The following is a 21232-nucleotide window of genomic DNA, read 5'->3' on the forward strand; positions in this document are numbered from 1 at the left end:
GTTAAAAATGTCTTTCTAAATGGAACCTTATGTGAAGAAGACTTTATAGATCCACCGCCAGGTCTTAAAATTGGTAAAGGAAATATTCTAAAGTTAAACAAAGCCCTCTATGGTCTCAAACAAGCACCAAAAGCTTGGTATGATCTTTTTAGCAAAATAGTTCTTGATAATGGTTTTTCTTCTTGTTATACCGATACTGCTCTGTTTGTTAAAACTTCTAATGAAAAGATATCAATTTTATTGCTTTATGTTGATGACATGATTATCACAGGTAATGACAAAAAAGGTATTGATCTTATTAAAAATATTTTGAAAGAAAATTTTGATATGTCTGACCTTGGTTTTCTAAGGTATTTTTTAAGTATTGAAGTTGCATATTCCCCTAAAGGGTATATCCTCTCCTAAATGAAGCTTACCTTAAATATCATTGCCCAGTCTGGGCATACAGATGACAAAAAAGTGGAGACTCCAGAAATGATCAACGCCAAGATGAGAGCCAACAATGACACTCCTTTAGAAGATCCCACGTCTTATCGTCAGTTGATTGGGTCACTAACATATTTATCTATCACCAGGTCGGACATCTCTCATGCAGTTCATAGTGCAAGCCAATTTCAGACTGCTCCTTCTACCATTCACATGGCTGCAGTCATAAGAATTGTCAGATATTTAAAGAACACCATAACTAAAAGATTATTCTTACCCTCTTCTTCACCTTTTACTTTACTTATACTGACTCTGATTGGGGTGGTAACCCCGAAGATCGTATTTCCACCATAAGTTATTGTGTGTTTCTTGGAGAGTCACTTATTTCATGGAGCTGTAAGAAGCAGCAGAAAGTATCACTCTCTTCTACAGAGGCAGAATATCGTGTGATGACTACTACCACCACTGAGATTGTATGGTTAAGAAGCCTACTTAAAGATATGGGTGTTTCATTCTCAACTCCTTCGAAGCTGTATTGCGACAACAAGAGTTCTATCTACATTGTCTGCAACCACACCTTCCATGAACGAACCAAGCACATTGAGATGGATTGTCATTATGTTCGTGATGAGTTCCTACGTGGCACTATTCACTTGCCATATGTTCCTACCGAATACCAGTTGGCGGACTTCTTCACCAAAGCTTTGCCATTGCCTCGCTTTTACTTTCTACTCAGCAAACTCTCAGTGAGCTCCTCGTGTGTTTGAGTGGGGGTGTTAAAATATGATTGTACATATATATATATATATATATATATGTATATATATATACATATATATATATATATAGATCATGACACATACACATATATATAATTATATATATATATATGTCTATCTACATATATAAATACATAATACCCACTAGGGGTAAAATCATGGTTGCCAGTTGAGGAAGCGGGAGCGGGAAGCGATACGGGAAGCAGGAGCAAGAAGCGAGGCACTTTCAAAATTTTAGGAAGCGGGGAAGCGTGGGACCACTTAGGACCGATTCGGGAAGCGACCTAGGAAGCGTCTCGGAAGCGAGGGGGAAGCGAAAAAAATAAAAATAAAAAATAAAAAATACAAAAAATTTGAAAAAAACAAGGGAAGCGTGGGGGAAGCGTGATGGGAAGCGCACTTCCCATTAAAGGGAAGCGCGTCCCCCATTTTTGGGAAGCGCGCTTCCCAAAAAAGGGGGACGCTTCCCCCCACGCTTCGGAAGCGCGACGTTTCGCGCTTCCGAAGCGCGCTTCGGGGAAGCGCGCTTCCCCTTTTAGCTAGGCGCTTCCGGTAACCCTGGGTAAAATAGTCTTTTCACCCCCATTCACGCCATGTACATTTTTCTCTATTTCTTTTTCTCTTTTCTCTTTTCTTTTTCCTTTTTCCTTTTTCTTTTTTCCTTTTTCCTTTTACCTTGGAAATGCCACCCCTTGAGGGACGTTGGAGCCTCCAACGGTGATATTTGTGACCGTTGGAAGGGCTCCAACATCCCTTAAGAGCCCTTCGAAGGGTTCTCTTTTTGTGCCTATAAATAAAGGGGTTCTCCCCCATTGTATGTATGCTTCTTTGACGCCCTCTTGAGTGAAATATATTTTTTCACTTCATTTTGTGTGTTTCTACCACTTTTGTGGTTTGTTGTAGTTTTGCCCATTAGTGGCTACTTGTGTATGTATGTGTTTTGCTCATGGAGATATCGCTTCCCTCATTTGGCACTTCATTATAGGGTCAATACAAGATAATTGGATGACTCATCAATAGTATGGACATCCACAAGTGCTCTAGCTTAGCAAAATTTGATTTCACTAATGATGCATGAAAATATCTTAAAGATATGTATAGCCTCAAGGATATTGCTCACATATGCAATGTGCATGTGCAAAACAAAGTGAGAACTATGACCCAAGGAGAGATGAGCATGAGGGAATACTATAATGCACTCTCTCTTCTTTGTGATGAATTGACTCTTCTAGAGCCAAAATGACATTGTTCCCAAGATGTAGAACTTCGTGAAAAACAAATTAGAACGGAGCATTTCTACCAATTTGTTAATAGGCTAAGACCCGAATTTGAAGGAACCAAGTCAGCCCTCTTTTGTAGAGGAGGTGTACCTACCATAGTTGAAACTCTTGAAGAGTTAACTATGAAAGAAAATAGGTTAAAAAAACCATCTGCCTCAAAAGATGAAGAATCTGTGCTTGCTACGTCAAAGCCCGAAAATCACACTAGGAGTTATAAACCTCCTTACTTTGTAAAAAATGAGAATGAAAGAAATTTCAATGACTATAAAAGAAGTCAAAGCGATAAAAGAAGTGATCATGAATACAAGAATCATATGTTACCATTGCTATGAATCGGAATACATCAAGCCATTTTGCCCAAAAAAGAAGGAAAGAAGATCAAAGAGATGATAAAAGGGTTTCTTCGATGAGACCATCTCTTGAAAAAAAATGGTATAGACAACTCCAAATGTATCGGCTCATTGTCTTTGACGCAACTAATGGAGACACTATAACCAATGTTCAAAAATCAAGCTTCTTCCTTCTTGGGGGCGGCTATATCCACAAGTGGCTACCCTGGTACGACTTCTTGGATCCTTGACTCCGGTGATTCCTTCCATATGACTCCAAATGAGTCCATATTATCTGAATGTCATACTAACCCAAATAACTCTTATGTTTCAACCGCCGACGAAACTTCCTTAAAAATTAAGAGTTTTGGGGTTTTTCAAAAACAAGAAACCTTCTTCATACCAAATATTATAGTGGTACCAAAATTGAATTTAAATCTTTTATCTGTTTCTCAAATTGCGGATCATAGATGTAAAGTTTTGTTTTTATCTAATGATTGTTTAATACAGGATCTCCAATCTAGGAAGTCGATTGGGCAAGGCCATAGAAGAGGAGATCTTTATGTTATGGACAATCTTGAGTTATCAAAACATACATTTTGTAATTTTATGAAAAATAAAGATATAAAAAATTAACACAAAAGACTAAGATATCCTAGTGTGTTCAGATTACACTTGTGTCTATTTCTTATAAGTTATAAAGAACGAGATTTTGTTTGTAAAGATTGCATTGTTGGTAAAATGAAGTCTTTACCCTTTGGGCCAAGACATTTTCTATCAAAAAATCCATTTGATTTAGTATATTGGGATGTATGGAGACCGACTCCGGTTGTATCCAAAAGAGACGTATCTTATTATGTTGTGTTTGTGAATGATTATAGTAGATACTCTTGGATACTTTTTCTCAAACAAAAATTCGAAGTATTTGATTGTTTTAAAATTTCATTACTATACAAAGACTCCATTTAAAACCAATATTCAAATCTTTAAAATAGATTTCGGGAAGAATTTATGTCAAAAGAGTTTAAAATTTATCTTGACCTACATGGGATTATTCATCAAAAAACTTGTCCTTATATTCATTAACAAAATAGACTAGCCGAAAGAAGCATAGACATATTGTTGAGACCCAGTGTTGTGAAAAGCGTTGAGGCGTAGCGAGGCGCTTCACCAAAATCTGAGGCGAGGCGTGAGCCTTGAGGCGTAAAGCGTAAGCCTCAAATTTTTTTTTTAAAACTTAAAAAAGATTATAAAAAATATCTAAAATTATAAATAAATAAAAATTGCTTTATTGATGAAACAACAACCAACAAGAAATAAAAAATCTCAAATAAATACTGAAAAAATATGAGATTAACATGTAAAAGTAACATTAATGCAACAACTTGATCTACGTAAGTATCTAAGAAATAAAATATACGCATTCATTCAATAAAAAATTAACAACGAAATGCATATTAGCATTAACAACATCATATGGACATAATTAGAAAATGCATGTTAGCATTAACAACTAATCAAGTCAATGGATTCAACATATCTTTTGATTTTTTTTCTTCCTCAACCGAATGTAGCAAGTTGTGCACGGCTTGCCAAATCAATTCAATGACTGGCAACTTTTAAATCTTTTTCTCTGTCACCACAATAGCGTGCTCTACTGACTACTAACAACAAACAACAACTACGCCTTCATCCCAAAATAATTGGGGTCGGCGATATGAACCAAAAAAGAAAATCATTATGGGTCTTCCACATGAATCCTTCTCCTCCAATCATTTTTATCCAATGCCATGTCCTTGGTGACGTTCAAAGCATTCATATCCTTTCCTATCACCTCCATCCATGTCTTCCTAGGCCTACCCCGACCTCTTTTAACTAATATATTTTCTCATTTCTCCATCCTTTTAACTGGAGCATCATTAGGCCTTCACCGAATATGTCCAAACCACTGTAAACGATTCTCTCTCATCTTATTTTCAATGGGTGCAACGCCTACCTTCTTACGTATATCCTCGTTCCGAATCTTATCTTTTATTGTATTTTCACACATTCATCTAAGCATACGCATCTCAGCTACACTCATTTTTTGAATATGATGTCTCTTGGCAGCCCAACATTCCGTACCATATAGTAAAGCAGGCCTAATAGTCGTCCTATAAAACTTTCCCTTCAACCGCAATGGCATTCTACGATCGCACAACACTCCAGTTGCACTTTTCCATTTCATCCACCCAACCTTTATCCTATGATTTACATCTCCATCAATTTCTCCATACTTTTGAATGATAGATCCCAAATATTTGAAACAATCATCCACCGGTATTTCTTGCTCACCAAGCTTCACTACACTCTCATCATTACTTCGTTGCTTACTAAACCGACATTCTATGTATTCTGTCTTACTCTTACTCAACTTAAAACCTCTTGCTTCCAATGTCTGTCTCCATAATTCTAACTTAGCATTAACCCCAGCTCCAGACTCATCTATCAAAACAATATCATCAGCAAACAACATACACCACGACACATTTTCTTGAAATGATCTCGTAAGCTCATCCATCACTATAGCAAATAGGAAAGGGCTTAAAGCAGATCCTCGATGTAACCCAACCGTTATAGGAAAATTGGTTGTCACCCCTCCACAAGTGCGGACATTGGTTTCTACTCCTTCATACATATCTTTAATTATTTTAATGTACTTGAGAGAAACACCTTTCTTCATCATTGTCCACCAGAGAACAAAAAGAGATAAAACCATTAAGAATTAATTTAGGATGATGACCAGCCAGAAGACCCACTAAGTTTTTTTTTTTGTTATGAGAAGCACCCTAGACAAAATGGTCTGGACCAAAGGTCCATCGTAATAAATCAAAAGAAAATTCTAATTTAAGTAATTTAAGCTAATAAACTAGAATAAATCAAACAAAAAATAATTAATGTTAAAAACCTAAGAGGATTCCCGAAGCTGCAGTAACAAAGTCTCATAATCAACACTCAAAAGAAGTAGGGCATTTATCCCACACCTTAAAGAAACCTAAAAAGATGACCAGCTATCACAATCTATATAGGAGATTTTGGATAGAGGGTTGCAGTCCATTCATCCTTTGCAAATCAAAAGATGGAAAGATAAGTTGCAGAAAAAACAGAAAATACAAACTGAGAACAAGAATGGGGAAAAAGTGAAACTTACCCAAAATGTACAAACTGCGTGTTTCAAATGAACGAACTCGTCCCCTCCTTTCTCTCCGACAACAAACCCTAATACACCCAAACAAATTTTTGGCCCCCGAACTCATCTCCTCGGCTCTCTGTTTTTTAGAAAACAACAGGCCCCCAACTGCGTGTTTCTCAGAAAATATAACATTAGGGTCGGGGGGGCTATTATTTAAAACCTAATTTTTGGTCAAATGAGGGCTTTGACCCTCATTTGACAAAAAATCTAAGGCGTATACGCCTCACCTTGAGGATATATATATTGTGCAGGGGAGGGGTCGAGCCCCCTCACTGCGCCCTCTTTGTGCAGGGAAGGGGTCAAGTTGATGAGTTGTGGAGCCTGATTCAGAGTTTTTGCCCTTGCAGAAAGGGGGGTCCGGGGGCTCCCCCCAGCGTGGGTGGTCAGCGAGCGGGGGTCTCTGGGAGGCAGCGCCCCCAGAAGAATTTTTTTTAATATAAAAATTGAACACAAATGACCCTGGGTGCGGTCAATGCACCCAAGGTCGGGTTGACCGCACCGGGTGCCGCACCCACGTCGCGTCGATGCGGGTGCGGCACCTGATTTGCCGAGTCCCTGTGACATAGGTCAGTCTATATTCTTGACAAAACGATATGAATATCCTTAAACAGATCAGCAACTACAACTATAACCAAAACAATAGAGAGCTTAACAATAGCAGACCGAGATGAGAGGTGAGAGACGAGAGAGATGAGTGAGGGACAGAGAGAGAGAGACTGTGAGAGATGAGAGAGGGAGGGACTGCGAGAGAGAGAGGGGCTACGAGAGACGAGAGAGAGAGGGATTGTGAGAGAAGATAGAAAAATTAGGCCCCCCAACCCTCACTAGGGTCGGGGGCCCTGATTTTATAAAATTTTAGTTTTGGTCAAATGAGGGCTTTGACCCTCAGTTGACCAAACAAATGAGGCATGAACACCTCACCTCAAGGCGCGCCTTTCCTCAAGGCGTATGAGGCATACGCCTTGAGGCTTTTACGCTTTATGCCTGCGCCTCAAGGCACAAAGGCCCTCGCGAGGCATGCTTTTTGCACCTTGAGGCGCGTTTTTAATAACACTGCTATACACTCATATATAGAACCAACACCCTATCATGATGCTAAAAATCATCAAGAATGGATTAAGGCGATGAATGATGAATTAGAAGCTTTAGAAAAGGCAAAAACTTGAAAAATTCAATTATTACCTAAAGAAAGAAAACTATAGGATGTAGAGGGTCTACAAGATAAAAACTAAATAAGACGAGACATTAGAAAGATATAAAGCTAGGCTAGTAGCCAAGGGATACAGTCAAGAATATGGGATATACTATGACAAGACATTTGCTCCAGTCGCTCAAATGACCACTGTTAAAACCCTTATTTCTATAGCATCAATTAAAAAATGACCAATCTTTCAAGCGGATGTAAAAAATAACTTTTTGAATGGTTGTCTCAATGAAGAAGTTTACATGGATCCTCCACCAGGCTTAAGTTTAACACATGAAAAAATCATTTGGTTACGAAAAGCTTTATATGGTTTAAAACAAACCCTCAAAGCTTGGTAAGATAGGTTCAGTAGTTTGCTGGCACAACTTCATTTTAAATCTTGTTATACTAACCGTGCATTGTTTGTTAAGTCTTTTAATGCTGGAATGGTAATATTACTTCTTTATATTGATGATATGATTATCGCAGAAGGTGACAAGCAGAGAGTTAATCATATCAAAGACGTGCTCAAAGACAACTTTGATATAACAGATCTTGGTTTTTTGTGGTACTTTCTTATAATAGAAGTGACTTACTCACCTCGTGGTTATTTTTTGTCGCAGACTAAGTATAAAGCAGAGATCATATAACGGTCAGGACTTTCAGACGAAAAACGAGTTGATACTCCAGAGGTCATAAATGCGAAAATGAAGAAAGATGATGAAGAACCTCTATAAGATCCAACTCCATATAGACAGATGATAGGAGCTTGTCTTATCTCTCTATTACTCGTCCTTATATTTCTCATGCTATTCATTCTGTTAGTCAATTTCAACATGCTCTCACTACAAGACATATGAGTGTTGTAATAAGAATTATTAGATATATTAAAGATTCTATTAATTATAGATTATTTCTTTTATCCTCTTTCTCGTTAGAAGTTATTGCATATTTTAATTCTGACTTGGAGGATGTGAATGATAAACACTCAACCACTGGTTCCTGTGTTTTTTTAGATGATTCTCTAATTACATGGCAATGCAAGAAGCAATAGAAGGTGTCCCTCTCTTTCACTAAAGCAGAGTATCGTGCCATAGCAACAACTACGTCTGAGTTAGTATGATTGAGACAATTATTAGAAGATTTGAAAGTTCACATTGCACAACCCTAAAGATTATGTTGTGACACCAAGAGTCTTGTATATATTACAAGTAATCATACATTCCATGAAAGAAAAAAATACATTATAATGGATTGCCACTACGTTCATGAAGAATTCCTGAGGAAGACCATCATGTTGCCTTACATTATATCAGAGTATCAACTAGTAGATTTCTTCACTAAAATGCTCCTGTCACCTAGATTTCACTTCCTACTTGGCAAACTCTCGGTTGTTTACACCATGAGTTTGAGAGAAGGTGTTAATATATATATATATATACCCATTAGAAGTATTCCAATCATTTTAGTTGTAATAGTGATCATACATAATTTCATGCATGATCATGTGCGATAAATGCTTAAAAATGCTTGTTTGCAAAGGTTTTCATTGTTTTCATCAAAGTGTAATTTGAGCAAATTGAGCCCCTTTAGAGTATTTTAGAGAAAATAATTAAACTTTTAGAAAAGATTTTAGAAACAGAGGTCTTTGAAATATTGAAACTTTTCGGACTCTTTTTGAAAGATTTTCTAAAAACCTAATTAGAAGACTATAAATAATATTTTAGAGAGAGAGATAGACGTTTTTCCCTTCTGAGAAAACTCAGGCCTCTTCTCCCTCTCCTCTTCTCTTCCTCCTCTTCGTTCCCAACCGATTCTCTCTCAATCTCTTCATTTCTTCCTTTGATTCATCTTGCTTCTAACATTTTTCTATCGTCGGTTCTTCTTACCTTAGTCGACGGAGGTACGTGCAGCTTAAGGAAAAGCCAATTCTTCTCAACCCATCCGTCGAAGGTAAGCCGCAAGGTAAACTTCTTCTCCCCTTTCTCCTTAGTATTTATGATCATGGCATGCATTGTAGTTAGATTGTTAGCATCCTCATCGCATCTTAGCATATAGCATCATTTAATTGTCGCATACGCGTAGCATCTAGTTTAGATTGTTATTTCTATTTATTGAAAAAGAAAAGAAAAAAAACTATAGTTAATATTCTCTTGTTTATGTCACCGCAATGTCTACATAATGTTAATCTCATTTTCTTTTGGCCCGCAAATGACTTGCATGATTTACTTAATCAGGCAGATCGTTTGATATAAGTTTTTATGCCCAAACCGAGTAGAATGTGTTTGGTTGCCATCTCATTTTTTTTTAGTGTTGGGATTCAATAGTTCGTGAAAACACACGCGCATCTATAGAATGTGATCAGGTCTCGCACAAATAAACACAACGTGCAATCCCAGTGCTAGACCTTATCACGATTGGCCGTGTGATTGCCAGCAAACCGTATGCAGTCGGCTACCGTGTGCACACTTGCATATGTGGCATTTTCTGATCAGGTCGTGTGCAGATCATAGTATTAACATGAGACCAGTGCTCCGACATGTTTAATGTGGATGATCACGGCTACCATAAACAAGATTGTTGCTACGTCTTGTAGTTAGTCATAATTGTAAAAAAATTTGTTTATCGTTGATTCATGATTTAATTGAGTAGTTTAGAATAATTTTTTTATGCCATACCTCATTGGTTATAGTTAGTTGCGCTTTCTGAGTATTATTCATTAATTAGTTATTTGATTCGGCATTAGGCCAACTAGCCGTTTTACTTTAGTTAATTCATCAGTAGTTTTTGTGTTAGTTTAGTTATGTTAGATTCATGATTTTTGTTTTGAATAAGTAGCTTGTAGTTTATTTTCAATTGATTAGTTAGTTAGTTTGTTTTGCTAATTTGTCTTGTAGTAGTTTGTCTCATAACTTAGTTCTTGATTAGTTTAAATAGTTAGTTATGTTATTTTGTCTTGTAGTGTAGTTTGTCATTTCATGTTCATTTGTTTAGAGTTTTTTGTGATTTTTCTTTATACTAACCTTTGATCTTTGCGTAGTTTTTCTTCGTATTTTTGTGTTTTATGTTTTTATTTTTACAGGTGAGCCTTCAAACGAGCCCTCGAAAAGCCTTCTGAGGTCCCAAAAAGGTCCCCTCAGAGCCTTCAGGGAGGCTATCTAATGAAAACCAGTAATGAAGGAAGGGACAAGAAGCTCAAGCACTTAAGATTTTTCCTCTTTTATTCTTAGAATAGGAATTTTATTTTTTTATTAATTGGGCCTGTAATAAAACCATTTATTTATTATTTGTAAGCCCTCCGCAAAGGGCAACACTCTTTTATTTACTTAGTTAATTAATTAATTTTCATTTTCAAGACAACAAAAGTAGTTATGTGTGGGGTACAAAAGTACTTATCCCGTTCCTTGAGTTCGACCCGGACTTCACCACTGGTGTGAACCGGTTTTTATTATTTGATGCACGGTTTGCACAAACGTTTTTATTGAAAATATATATTTAAAATGTTTTTATTGAAAAAGTTGCATCAAATAGGCGTCAGCCCATTAAGGGTTGACTATGTATTTTCCTTTATTTTATTTTTGTACTTTTTTTCTTTTTGATAAAGGTGTTGGGGCAGCTCCAAGTTGGAGCTGCTCCCAACGGTCACAAATGTGACCGTTGGGAGCATCCCAACAGCTAGTTGGGCTGCTCTCTTGTGGTCCCTTGTATCATAAATAGGACTCTAAGGCCCATGTATTTTTTACTCTTCAAGAGAGCACTTCTATGCAATACAAGAATATTTTTGACCCTCGTGTGGGTGGTGTAGCTTGATCAATCAAGTGTTTTTCTTGATTGATTATATTTGTGCAAGTCCATAAGTGACGTCTCATCATATTTGGTCCATTTCATTACAATTTTGAGATTATAAATCACAACCACAACTTTCACAGAGCAACACAAACATGTGAAAATTGAATCACAGACTGAGGAATCACAATTGTGATTCTATACACCTTATAACTTATGAAAGTTGGACACAAGTCTGTGAACTATTAGAATTGGTACCTTAAGATGATCCAAAGTATCGACAAAGAAGAAGAGAAGACAAGAGGATTAGGGGTGTTGCTCCTGCTATTCCATGATTCCCAATGAGGGAACATGAGTCTGTCCATTGCATTATATTGAAAAAAATACAAGTGGGCTTTCTATATTTTCTCATAACACACACTTTAACTGACATAAGAAAACCCAGCACAACAAGGAAACCCAACCCAATAAAGAAACCATGGTGCAACCTCGGTTGTATTGGATCTGAATCCACCCATATCCAATATTGTCATCTCTCAATAGCCTCCCTCAAGTTGTACATGGTAATCACCATGGATAACTTGGACTTCACATACCAAAACTTTTGTTTTGTCAAACCCTTGGTGAAGAGGTCTGCAATGTGATTTTCTAAACCGATAAATCTTGCTTCAAGTTCACCATCTTCAATTTTTGCTTCTGATGAAGTGCAGATCAATTTCTATATGCCTGGTCTTTCCATGATAAACAAGATTTAATGAGATTTTGATGGCACTCCAATTGTCACAAAATAAAACCGATCTATCGATTGTCTCGTCTAGTTCATGTAACAAATTTTTTATTCATGTCAACTCTAAGATTGTCGTTGCCATGGCCCAATATTCAGCTTCTATGCATGATCGTGCTATAGCCCATTGTTTATGACTTGACCAAGAAACTAGATTATCTCCAACAAATATATAATAACCTGAAATTGATCTTTTTCATCTGAATCCCTTGCCCAATCAGCATCTGAATAGGCCATCACTATGAAAAAATCTTTCCTATGATATTTTTTATTTATGTCAACTCTAAGTTGGATACCAAAGAGGGCGAGAAGGATATTTATAGGCTTGCAAAGATAAGAGATAGGAAATCGAGGGATCTAGGTATGGTTAGATGTATCAAAGATGAAACGCAAAGGGTTTTAGTCAAAGATGACGAGATTAAGGAGAGATGGAAAGATTATTTTGATAAGCTATTTAATGAAAGTCATGCTCAGGATTTTGGAGACTTCTTCATTCCTTTTCATGAGATGAATCGTGATTTCATGTGCAAGATTCAAAAGAAAGAAATTGCAGAGGCTTTGAAGAAAATGAAATCAAGAAGGGCAGTTGGCCCAGATGGTATACCTATCGAGGCTTGGAAATGCTTGAGAGAGAAAGATATAGAATGGTTGACAAATCCTTTTAACAAGATTTGGCGGACAAATAAGATGCCTAATGAGTGGAGGAAGAGTACTTTGGTGCCTCTATATAAGAATAAGCGTAATATACAAGATTGCACAAATTATCGTGGTATAAAACTCATGAGTCATACTATGAAACTTTGGGAGAGGGTGATTGAGTCTAGGTTGAAGAAGGTTGTCATGATATCGGAGAATCAATTTGGTTTTATGCCTGGAAGATCAACTATGAAAGCTATACATCTTCTTAAACAACTTATTGAGAGATATAGAGAGAAGAACAAAGATTTGCATATGGTTTTTATTGATTTGGAGAAGGCATACGATAGAGTACCTAGGGATGTTCTCTGGTGGACAATGATGAAGAAAGGTGTTTCTCTCAAGTACATTAGTATAATTAAAGATATGTATGAAGGAGCAGTAACCAATGTCCGCACTTGTGGAGGGGTGACAACCAATTTTCCTATAACGGTTGGGTTACATCAAGGATCTGCTTTAAGCCCTTTCCTATTTGCTATAGTGATGGATGAGCTTACGAGATAAATTCAAGAAAATGTGTCATGGTGTATGTTGTTTGCTGATGATATTGTTTTGATTGATGAGTCTAAAGTTGGGGTTAATGCTAAGTTAGAATTATAGAGACAGACATTGGAAGCAAGAGGTTTTAAGTTGAGTAAGAGTAAGACAGAATATATGGAATGTCGGTTTAGTAAGCAATGAAGTAGTGATGGGAGTGTAGTGAAACTTGGTGAGCAAGAAATATTGGTGGATGACTGTTTCAAATATTTGGGATCTATCATTCAAAAGTATGAAGAAATTGATGGAGATGTAAATCATAGGATAAAGGTTGGGTGGATAAAATGGAAAAGTGCAAATGGAGTGTTGTGCGATCGTAGAATGCCATTGCGGTTGAAGGGAAAGTTTTATAGGACGACTATTAGGCCCGCTTTACTATATGGTACGGAATGTTGGGCTGCCAAGAGACATCATATTCAAAAAATGAGTGTAGCTGAGATGCGTATGCTGAGATGGATGTGTGGAAATACAATAAAAGATAAGATTCGGAACGAGGAGATACCTAAGAAGGTAGGCGTTGCGCCCATTGAAAATAAGATGAGAGAGAATCGTTTACGGTGGTTTGGACCTATTCAGCGAAGGCCTAATGATGCTCCAGTTAGAAGGATGGAGAAATGGGAAAATATATTAGTTAAAAGAGGTCGGGGTAGGCCTAGGAAGACTTGGATGGAGATGATAGGAAAGGATATGAATGCTTTGAACCTCACCGAGGACATGGCATTGGATAGAAATGATTGGAGGAGAAGGATTCATGTGGAAGACCCAGAATGATTTTCTTTTTTGGTTCATATCGCCGACCCCAATTGTTTTGGGATGAAGGCGTAGTTGTTGTTGTTGTTGTATAATAAATCATCCTCCAGGGTACCTTTTAAATATCTGAGAATTCGCTTTGTTGCTTCCATATGGATAGTTATTGGTTGATGCATGAATTGAGATACTTGGTTCACTGCATGCACAACATCTAGTCATTGTAACATGCCAACAATACTCTTGTATTCAGTAGGATCACTATACATCTCTCCATCATTGACACTCAATTGTTGGTGTACTGGGACAGAAGTTAACAAAGGCTTACAATTAGACATATCCGTTTTGTGTAAGAGATTTATAGTGCACTTAGACCCTGTCACATTCTTATATGGAGGCCTGTATATGGCTTCAACCCATTTCTTATTTCGGATAGCTTGAGAATAAAAAATTGGTTCTTGTTTTTCTATTCGTATAAGGAAAGTATGATGAACTACGCTAAAATTTTCATAACTAAACCATATGTCAACAGGATGTCTAACCTTGTTTGATCTTCTGAACTCTGGTTGTGTTATGATTTCATCGCATGGGCTGATGGTGTCTTCATGATTCCACACATTTCCTGATTCTTGTCCCACTTCATTATTAGCTTTTCTTTGTGCCCCAACTTCAAACTAGTTGCCCATGTATTTCTTCTGGTATATACATGTGCTTTATATCTCTCATTCATAGTTGCATTCTCTTCAGAGAAGGTAGGAACTTCCCTTTCCTGCCAGTGACTTTCAAGAACTTTTACTTGTGATATAGAACTTTCATTGGATCCAGTTCTTCACTTAACCATGATTGGTAATATTCAATGCTGCCCTCATTTGTTTTTTTAACGTGTTCTGCAGTGGAATCATACTCAAAGGAACTTTCACCAAATACTATATTTCTAGAAATGCAAATACATCTATTCTTGATATTATAGAACCTAAATCTTTTATAACTATCAGCATAGCCAACAAATTTACAAACATGAGCTCTGGATTCAAATTTATTTATCTAGGATTTATCTATATGAACATAGCAAATACATTGATAAGCTCGTAGAGAATCATAATCATGATGCTTCCTATACAGTGCATAATAGGGAGACTTGTAATTTAGAATTTTTAAAGGCAACATATTTATAATGTGTACAGCTAAATGAAAAGCTTTTGTCCAAATATATAAAGGAGTTTTTTCGACATGTAACATTATTAAGGCACTTTGATACTTTCTCTCAGTCAACCCATTTTGTTGAAGAGTGTAAGGACAATATACTCTTCTATTGATTCTTCTCTCCCTCAACGAACATTTCCTTTGAATCCAGCCCCTTCACACAAACAGATGGAGTAAAGATAACAGAAGAAATATTCTGTTGACAAAGCTGAGAGACAAAGACAAGATTGTGTTTGAGACAGAGAACAAGAAAAGTATTGGACAAAGTTAAAGGTTTAGGAACACTGGAAACATGAGCTTTTCCTATGTGAGTGATGGAGTGAACAGGTCCATCGCCTGTAATAATTTTATCATGGCCAATATAAGGTTTGAGTTGAGAAATTTTGCCTTCATCACCTGTGACATGATTGCTCTCTCCTGAATCTAAGATCCATGCTTTTTCTGAGGTCCTTTTGCTGAATCCACTTGCATCTGCTTCGTTATTACGTTTCCATACTGAACTTGAATGTAGTTAGTATTGTGCTCCACCTTTTTCACTCCAGCTACCACTCCATAGCTGGGTAAGTCCTAGCAATCAGCCACTCTATGCCCTCTTTTCTTGCACAGGTGGCAAGTCAAAGCTCCATGATTTTGAAAGTTTTGATGCTATTGAAAATTTTGTTGTTATTGCGGTAAGGGAAGTAATCATCTTCCCCCTTATCCATAGTTCCTGCCTTGGCCCCTTGATCTGAAATTATTTTGTCGTCGTCGACCTCTATTTGTTCCCACATTAATATTGAGAACTTCAACATGCTTATCTCGTTGATCATCGTTCCCTTTAGGGACATGCGAGGCTTCAAATTGCAGCAAGATGGGACGTAATTTTTCATATGTGAATGTTGAAGCTTCAAAACTTGTGAAAGTTTTACACGTCTGATGGTATATAAAACTTTCACAAGCATTCATGCTTAGCTGTGAATGTGTTAAAGTAATGACATGACATGATGCATTCTTACATGATACACAAGTCAAATTCACAACGTAAAAGCAAACATGAGAAAGTTAATGCTTGAGAATGTGAATCACATAAATCACTTTCACAGGGAAAAAACTTTTACAGCTGCAGTAACCTGTGATCAAAAGAAACATGCCTTAAATGTAGACACATATAAGGCCAGGACTTGACACGGAGCTATACATGTATGGAATGCAAGTTGCAGAGTGGAAGAACTCCAGAATCAAGCCCTCTAAACACCTCCATGAGCAAACACGAGAGGCTACCAAGTGAGCCATCCACTTTGAACCTTTAGTAGCACATATCCAAATCATTGGCATTATGGAGATATTTTCAAAGAACTTGTCAAGCAAGACCCAACTATGTTTCTTACTTATAAAGGTCTCAAACCGATCCATGGATTATAAGCTTAACCAACTTAATCCACTAAAAGGCCAAATCTTACCAGTCATTAGTCACTCTCTAGACTTGGCATCAACCAAGTCCAAGCTAACTCTACACATTTGAAGCCATAAATCCAAGTCATACTAACCAAAAACCATCAAAAACAGTGAAATGCTAAACAGATCAATCATGATAAGATGTTAATCAAGCAAAACATAAGGAAAAAAAGTAAACTCATTTCACAAACCACAGCAACCTTCCTTCAAGTGCTAAAGACAAACCAAGAAAACTAAGAAAAAGAAATTCTGGTTCCTCCTGATTCGATCATAATGGATTATACAAAGTCATCCAACCAAGAAAACTTAGATGTCTCAAAATTCAGATTCTTCCTGCTTCTGTCATAATGAAGTAAAAAATCTATCCAATATGATTCAGAAGTTACACAAAGTACAAAATCTATCCATTATGAAAATCAGTTGGCCCTAGCTAGCCTCATTGTACCCGAAGTTACACACCTAGCTCATATCCTATATATTCTGTCAGAGGATCATGTCAGAGGCAGCTTCAGACGGTGTTCAGAGTTGCCTTGGATGTCGTTCATCTTAAAAATCAACGACACCCATAAAAACAGTGAACAAGCTTATTCTGAGCCGTTCATTTTACACCATTCCAATGCCGTCCATCCTAAACACGAATGACATCGAAAAAAAAAGGGTTTTTACCTATGTCGCAGCAAAGCAGGTTATATGCCCCCCCCCCCGAACAGGGCAGTTAGCTACATCTCATGTTCGGGGGTCCCAAAGAGCACCACGTATGTAAGCATGTGCGTCTCGTATCCCCATGTTTGTCAGCATTAATTAGCATTGGAGTTTGATGCGATTGCAAAGACTTAAGTACCCTCTCCTCCATTGGTGCCAAAAAAAATGACGATTCTTGAAAAGAAGTGGTTGTAAAGACTTAAGTGCCCCGAAGATGATTATTTAAGACCCAGTCTCTGCACTGCAGGATTATCTGAGAAATAAATCTCTCCTGGAGGAGGCCATGAACATCAACCCTCTCACTCTCTCTCTCTCCCTTCTCTTTTTGCTTCTATGCACATCCAACAGAAGATCTTACATTGCTCCATCAAGCACCGGTTGACCTACACATTGACTGTTGTGGAGTCTGATTCAGAGTTTTTACCCTTACAGAAGGAGGGTTTGGGGGCTCTTCCCAACGTGGGTAGCATCATTCAACTAAATGAGTTATAGATCCTGATTCAGAGTTTTTACCCTTACAGGAGGAGGGTTTGGGGGCTCCTCCCAGCGTAGGTAGCATCATTCAACTTGATTCGTTGTGGAGCCTGATTCAGAGTTTTTGCCCTTACAGGAGAGGGGTCTGGGGGGCTCCTCTCAACGTGGGTAGCATCATTCAACTTGAAGAGTTGTGGAGTCTGATTCAGAGTTTTTACCCTTACAGAAAGGGGGGTCTCAGGGCTCCTCGCAGCGTGGGTAGCATCATTCAACTTGATGAGTTGTGGAGTCTGATGCAGAGTTTTTGCCCTTATAGGAGGAGGGTTTGGGGGCTCCTCGCAGCGTGGGTAGCATCGTTCAACTTGATTCATTGTGGAGCTTGATTTAGAGTTTTTGCCCTTATAGGATGAGGGTTTGGGGGCTCCTCCCAACGTGGGTAGCATCGTTCAACTTGATTCGTTGTGGAGCCTGATTTAGAGTTTTTGCCCTTACAAGAGGGGGGTCCGGGGGCTCCCCCCGGCACGGGTCCCGAGTGTCGTGGTCAAAAAATGCACAGAGTGTCATGGTGAGAAAGACATATTTTTGTTCCAAGCAAGGTTGGAAGAAATCAATGGAAAATCCAACAAGGAGCATGCCAGAATCAAGATGTGGATGTCAAGCAAGAATGGTGTTGTGCAACTCAAATAACACAAAATAATAGGGGTCTGGTTTTTAGTTAAAATGAGGAATGAAATGACAATAGAAATCGCTGAAAATTTATAGAAATAAACTAGACTCAATAACGAAGACACCACTTTTTACGGATTTGGAATATGACCTCCGGTTAGGGAGATATGGCCCTAACAAGTTTGTCCTAATTCGGGTAGCGATTTACAGCGATTTGCTTACTGAATAACACTACAAATCGCTATAGTAATTTGCAGAAGACACTACAAATCGCTATAGCGATTTGCGGAAGACACTACAAATCGCTATAGCGATTTGCGATTTGTAGTGTCTTCCGCAAATCAATATAGCATTTCGTTGGAGACCCGAAAATACTATAAATTGTTGTAAGAAAGCCCGATAATACTACAAATCGTTGTTGGAAGGCCTAAAAAAAATTTGGTCTGAAGGGCGCTGCCCCCGAGCCCCCCCACCAAGGGCGGCCCCCCCTGGACCCCCGCCCGCTGACCGCGCAGCGGGATCCGTGCCGGGGGGGAGCCCCCGGACCCCCCTCCTGTAAGGGCAAAAACTCTAAATCAGGCACAGAAGTAGAGAGAAGGGAGAGAGAGTGAGAGGGTTGATGTTCATGGCCTTCTCCAGGGGGAACTCTTTACCTCCCTTGATTTTTTCTCTAGAGAGAGAGAGGGTTTTACAGTGTTTTACGGAGAAGGAAGAAGATGGCGATGGAGCAATGTAGGATCGTCTGTTGGATGTGCACAGAAGTAGAGAGAGAAGGGAGAGAGAGTGAGAGGGTTGACGTTCATGGCCTTCTCCAGGGAGAACTCTTTGCCTCCCTTTATTTCTTCTCTAGAGAGAGAGAGAGGGTTTTACAGTGTTTTACGGAGAAGGAAGAAGAAGAAGAAGATGGCGATGGAGCAATGTAGGATCGTCTGTTAGATGTGCACAGAAGTAGAGAGAGAAGGGAGAGAGAGTGAGAGGGTTGATGTTCATGGCCTTCTCCAGGGAGAACTCTTTGCCTCCCTTGATTTCTTCCCTAGAGAGAGAGAGAGGGTTTTATAGTGTTTTACGGAGAAAGAAGAAGAAGACTTTGAAGAGTCAACATCATCCTCGACTTTCTGGATGGAGGACATGTTTGTCCTTTTTTTGAACTGTTTGTTTTTTCTTTTTTGAATGAAGGGCATTTTTGTCATTTTCTCAAACCATCACTTTATGAGAAGAATAGCAAGAAAGGGTACTTAAGTCTTTGCAACAACACCAGAGTCCGATGCAAAGTTATGTCAACATACATGGGAATACGAGCCTCGTGTGCTTGTATACGTGGTGCTCATTCAAAGCCCCGAACACAGACGTGGGATTCAGTGAATCATCGGGGGCGAACATACACCACCCTCTCATGTCGCAGGGACACACCATTTTATCCGCATTTCTCCGGTGACGTGACCAGACATAGTGACACATATGGGTATTATTTTAATATTTTTAAAACTTTTTTAATATTCCAATAATTGTTATTGAAATATTAAAATACAAAAAATAGTTTTGTTACTGATCCAAAAAACTTAAAATTTCCAAGACCTCGTCCTATTTTTCAAAAAAAAAAATCAAACTTACGCGTCAAACCTGCGTCACATACTGGGTCAATAGACTCAATACGTATTTTTGTGACATAGTGTTTTGCTAAAGAGAGCTAAAATAAGAGTCAAGAGAAGCGACAAAGTACTGCGTGCCTCCGAAGAAAAGAAATGCATATAAAAACCACGCATCCATTCAAACATGGGTTTTCATTGCAACTTTGTTTAACCTCAAGCTACAATGACAGCCAAGCTAATAAAGAAGAGGATGAATGCTCAATGTGCACCTAAGGGATATCTACAAATCCCCAATTTACTAAAAACCCTTAAATGATCAAATATTAGCTCAGTATATGCGTAAATCAACAAAATGTTAATTTTTCACCTAAAAATGAAAGCAAATTTCTAACCAAAATCCAGCAAACGAAACATGTTTCCAAGGTATACTTCGAAGAATCAACATACATTTAGTTAACCCATTACAGGGTTTTATACTTTTATCCCGAAGTATTTCTCTTTAGCTTCAATCGAATCAAACAAGTATACTTTATCTTCCAGATTCATTGAAGTTGGGAACTCTGTGGTTCCTTTTCCAGCATATCCACATAATTTCTAACACCAAATTACTCAAAAAGGGTTCGCCACTAACCAAATTCACAGAAGAAATGCTACGAATTCTTCTTTTTTTTGGTGATCACGATAACTTGGTTTCACAATCTCTCCATTAATTATATGAAAAAGTACATGAAATTGAACCACTAAAATGAGAGAAAGAGAGAGAGAGAGAAAAGAAGAAGAAGAAGAAGAAGAAGAGAACCTGATGGGAAGAAGAGCAATATGAGACGGCCCCACACCCACCGCACCTTCTCGTTGCGGGGCCCGTGCATGGAGTCCCCCTTCCCTTTGCTGCACACTCCATTCTCTCGAAAGAAACCGGAAGCATCTCTCTCTCTCTCTCTCTCTCTCTCTCTCTCTCTCATACTCTACAATCGGATCGGATCGGATCGGGTCAGCATTAATCTTCTTCAAAAACCTGCTTAGCTTGTGTAGGATCCAATCCCTGTGGATTCTACTGAATCCAGCTTCAAAGTAGGGGTGTCAACAGGTCGGGTATGACCCAATCTTGATCCACACAGATCCAGTAATATCCGGGTTTGGCAACAAAGAAATGGATCCAATTAACTATCCAAGTCGAACCCATATTAAAATATGGAGCTGGATATTGTTTACGAAATTTTATACCAGACCCATGTCCAACTCAAGTCCCAATTAAGATCTGTAATTGTTTTAATGTAAAATGTATAAAAAAATAGTACTTTAACTAGGGTTGTCAACGGGTCAGATGTAACCCAATATCTGACCCAGAATCCGAATCCGATTAGTCAAATTTGGTAGCCAAACCC

General features: G+C 38.2%; 1 protein-coding gene across 2 annotated transcripts in view; it reads right to left on the reverse strand.

The window, feature by feature from the left end:
- The window catches only part of LOC149812818 (zinc ion binding protein), a 40757-nt gene extending 19956 nt beyond the window's left edge, over positions 1-20801 (reverse strand). The window contains exon 1 of one of the 2 annotated variants that reach the window (XM_089991329.1): positions 20647-20801. In XM_089991329.1, the coding sequence (XP_089847455.1) occupies positions 20647-20772 (126 nt within the window). In that variant the 5' untranslated portion in view covers positions 20773-20801. The remainder of the gene's footprint in view (positions 1-20646) is intronic. The other variant, XM_089991328.1, reaches the window with a different exon arrangement.
- Between the last annotated feature and the right edge of the window lie 431 nt (positions 20802-21232).

Source organism: Nuphar pumila, chromosome 16 (genome assembly GCF_984573655.1).
Source record: "Nuphar pumila chromosome 16, dmNupPumi1.hap1.1, whole genome shotgun sequence".
In the NCBI taxonomy this organism is placed as follows: Eukaryota; Viridiplantae; Streptophyta; class Magnoliopsida; order Nymphaeales; family Nymphaeaceae; genus Nuphar; species Nuphar pumila.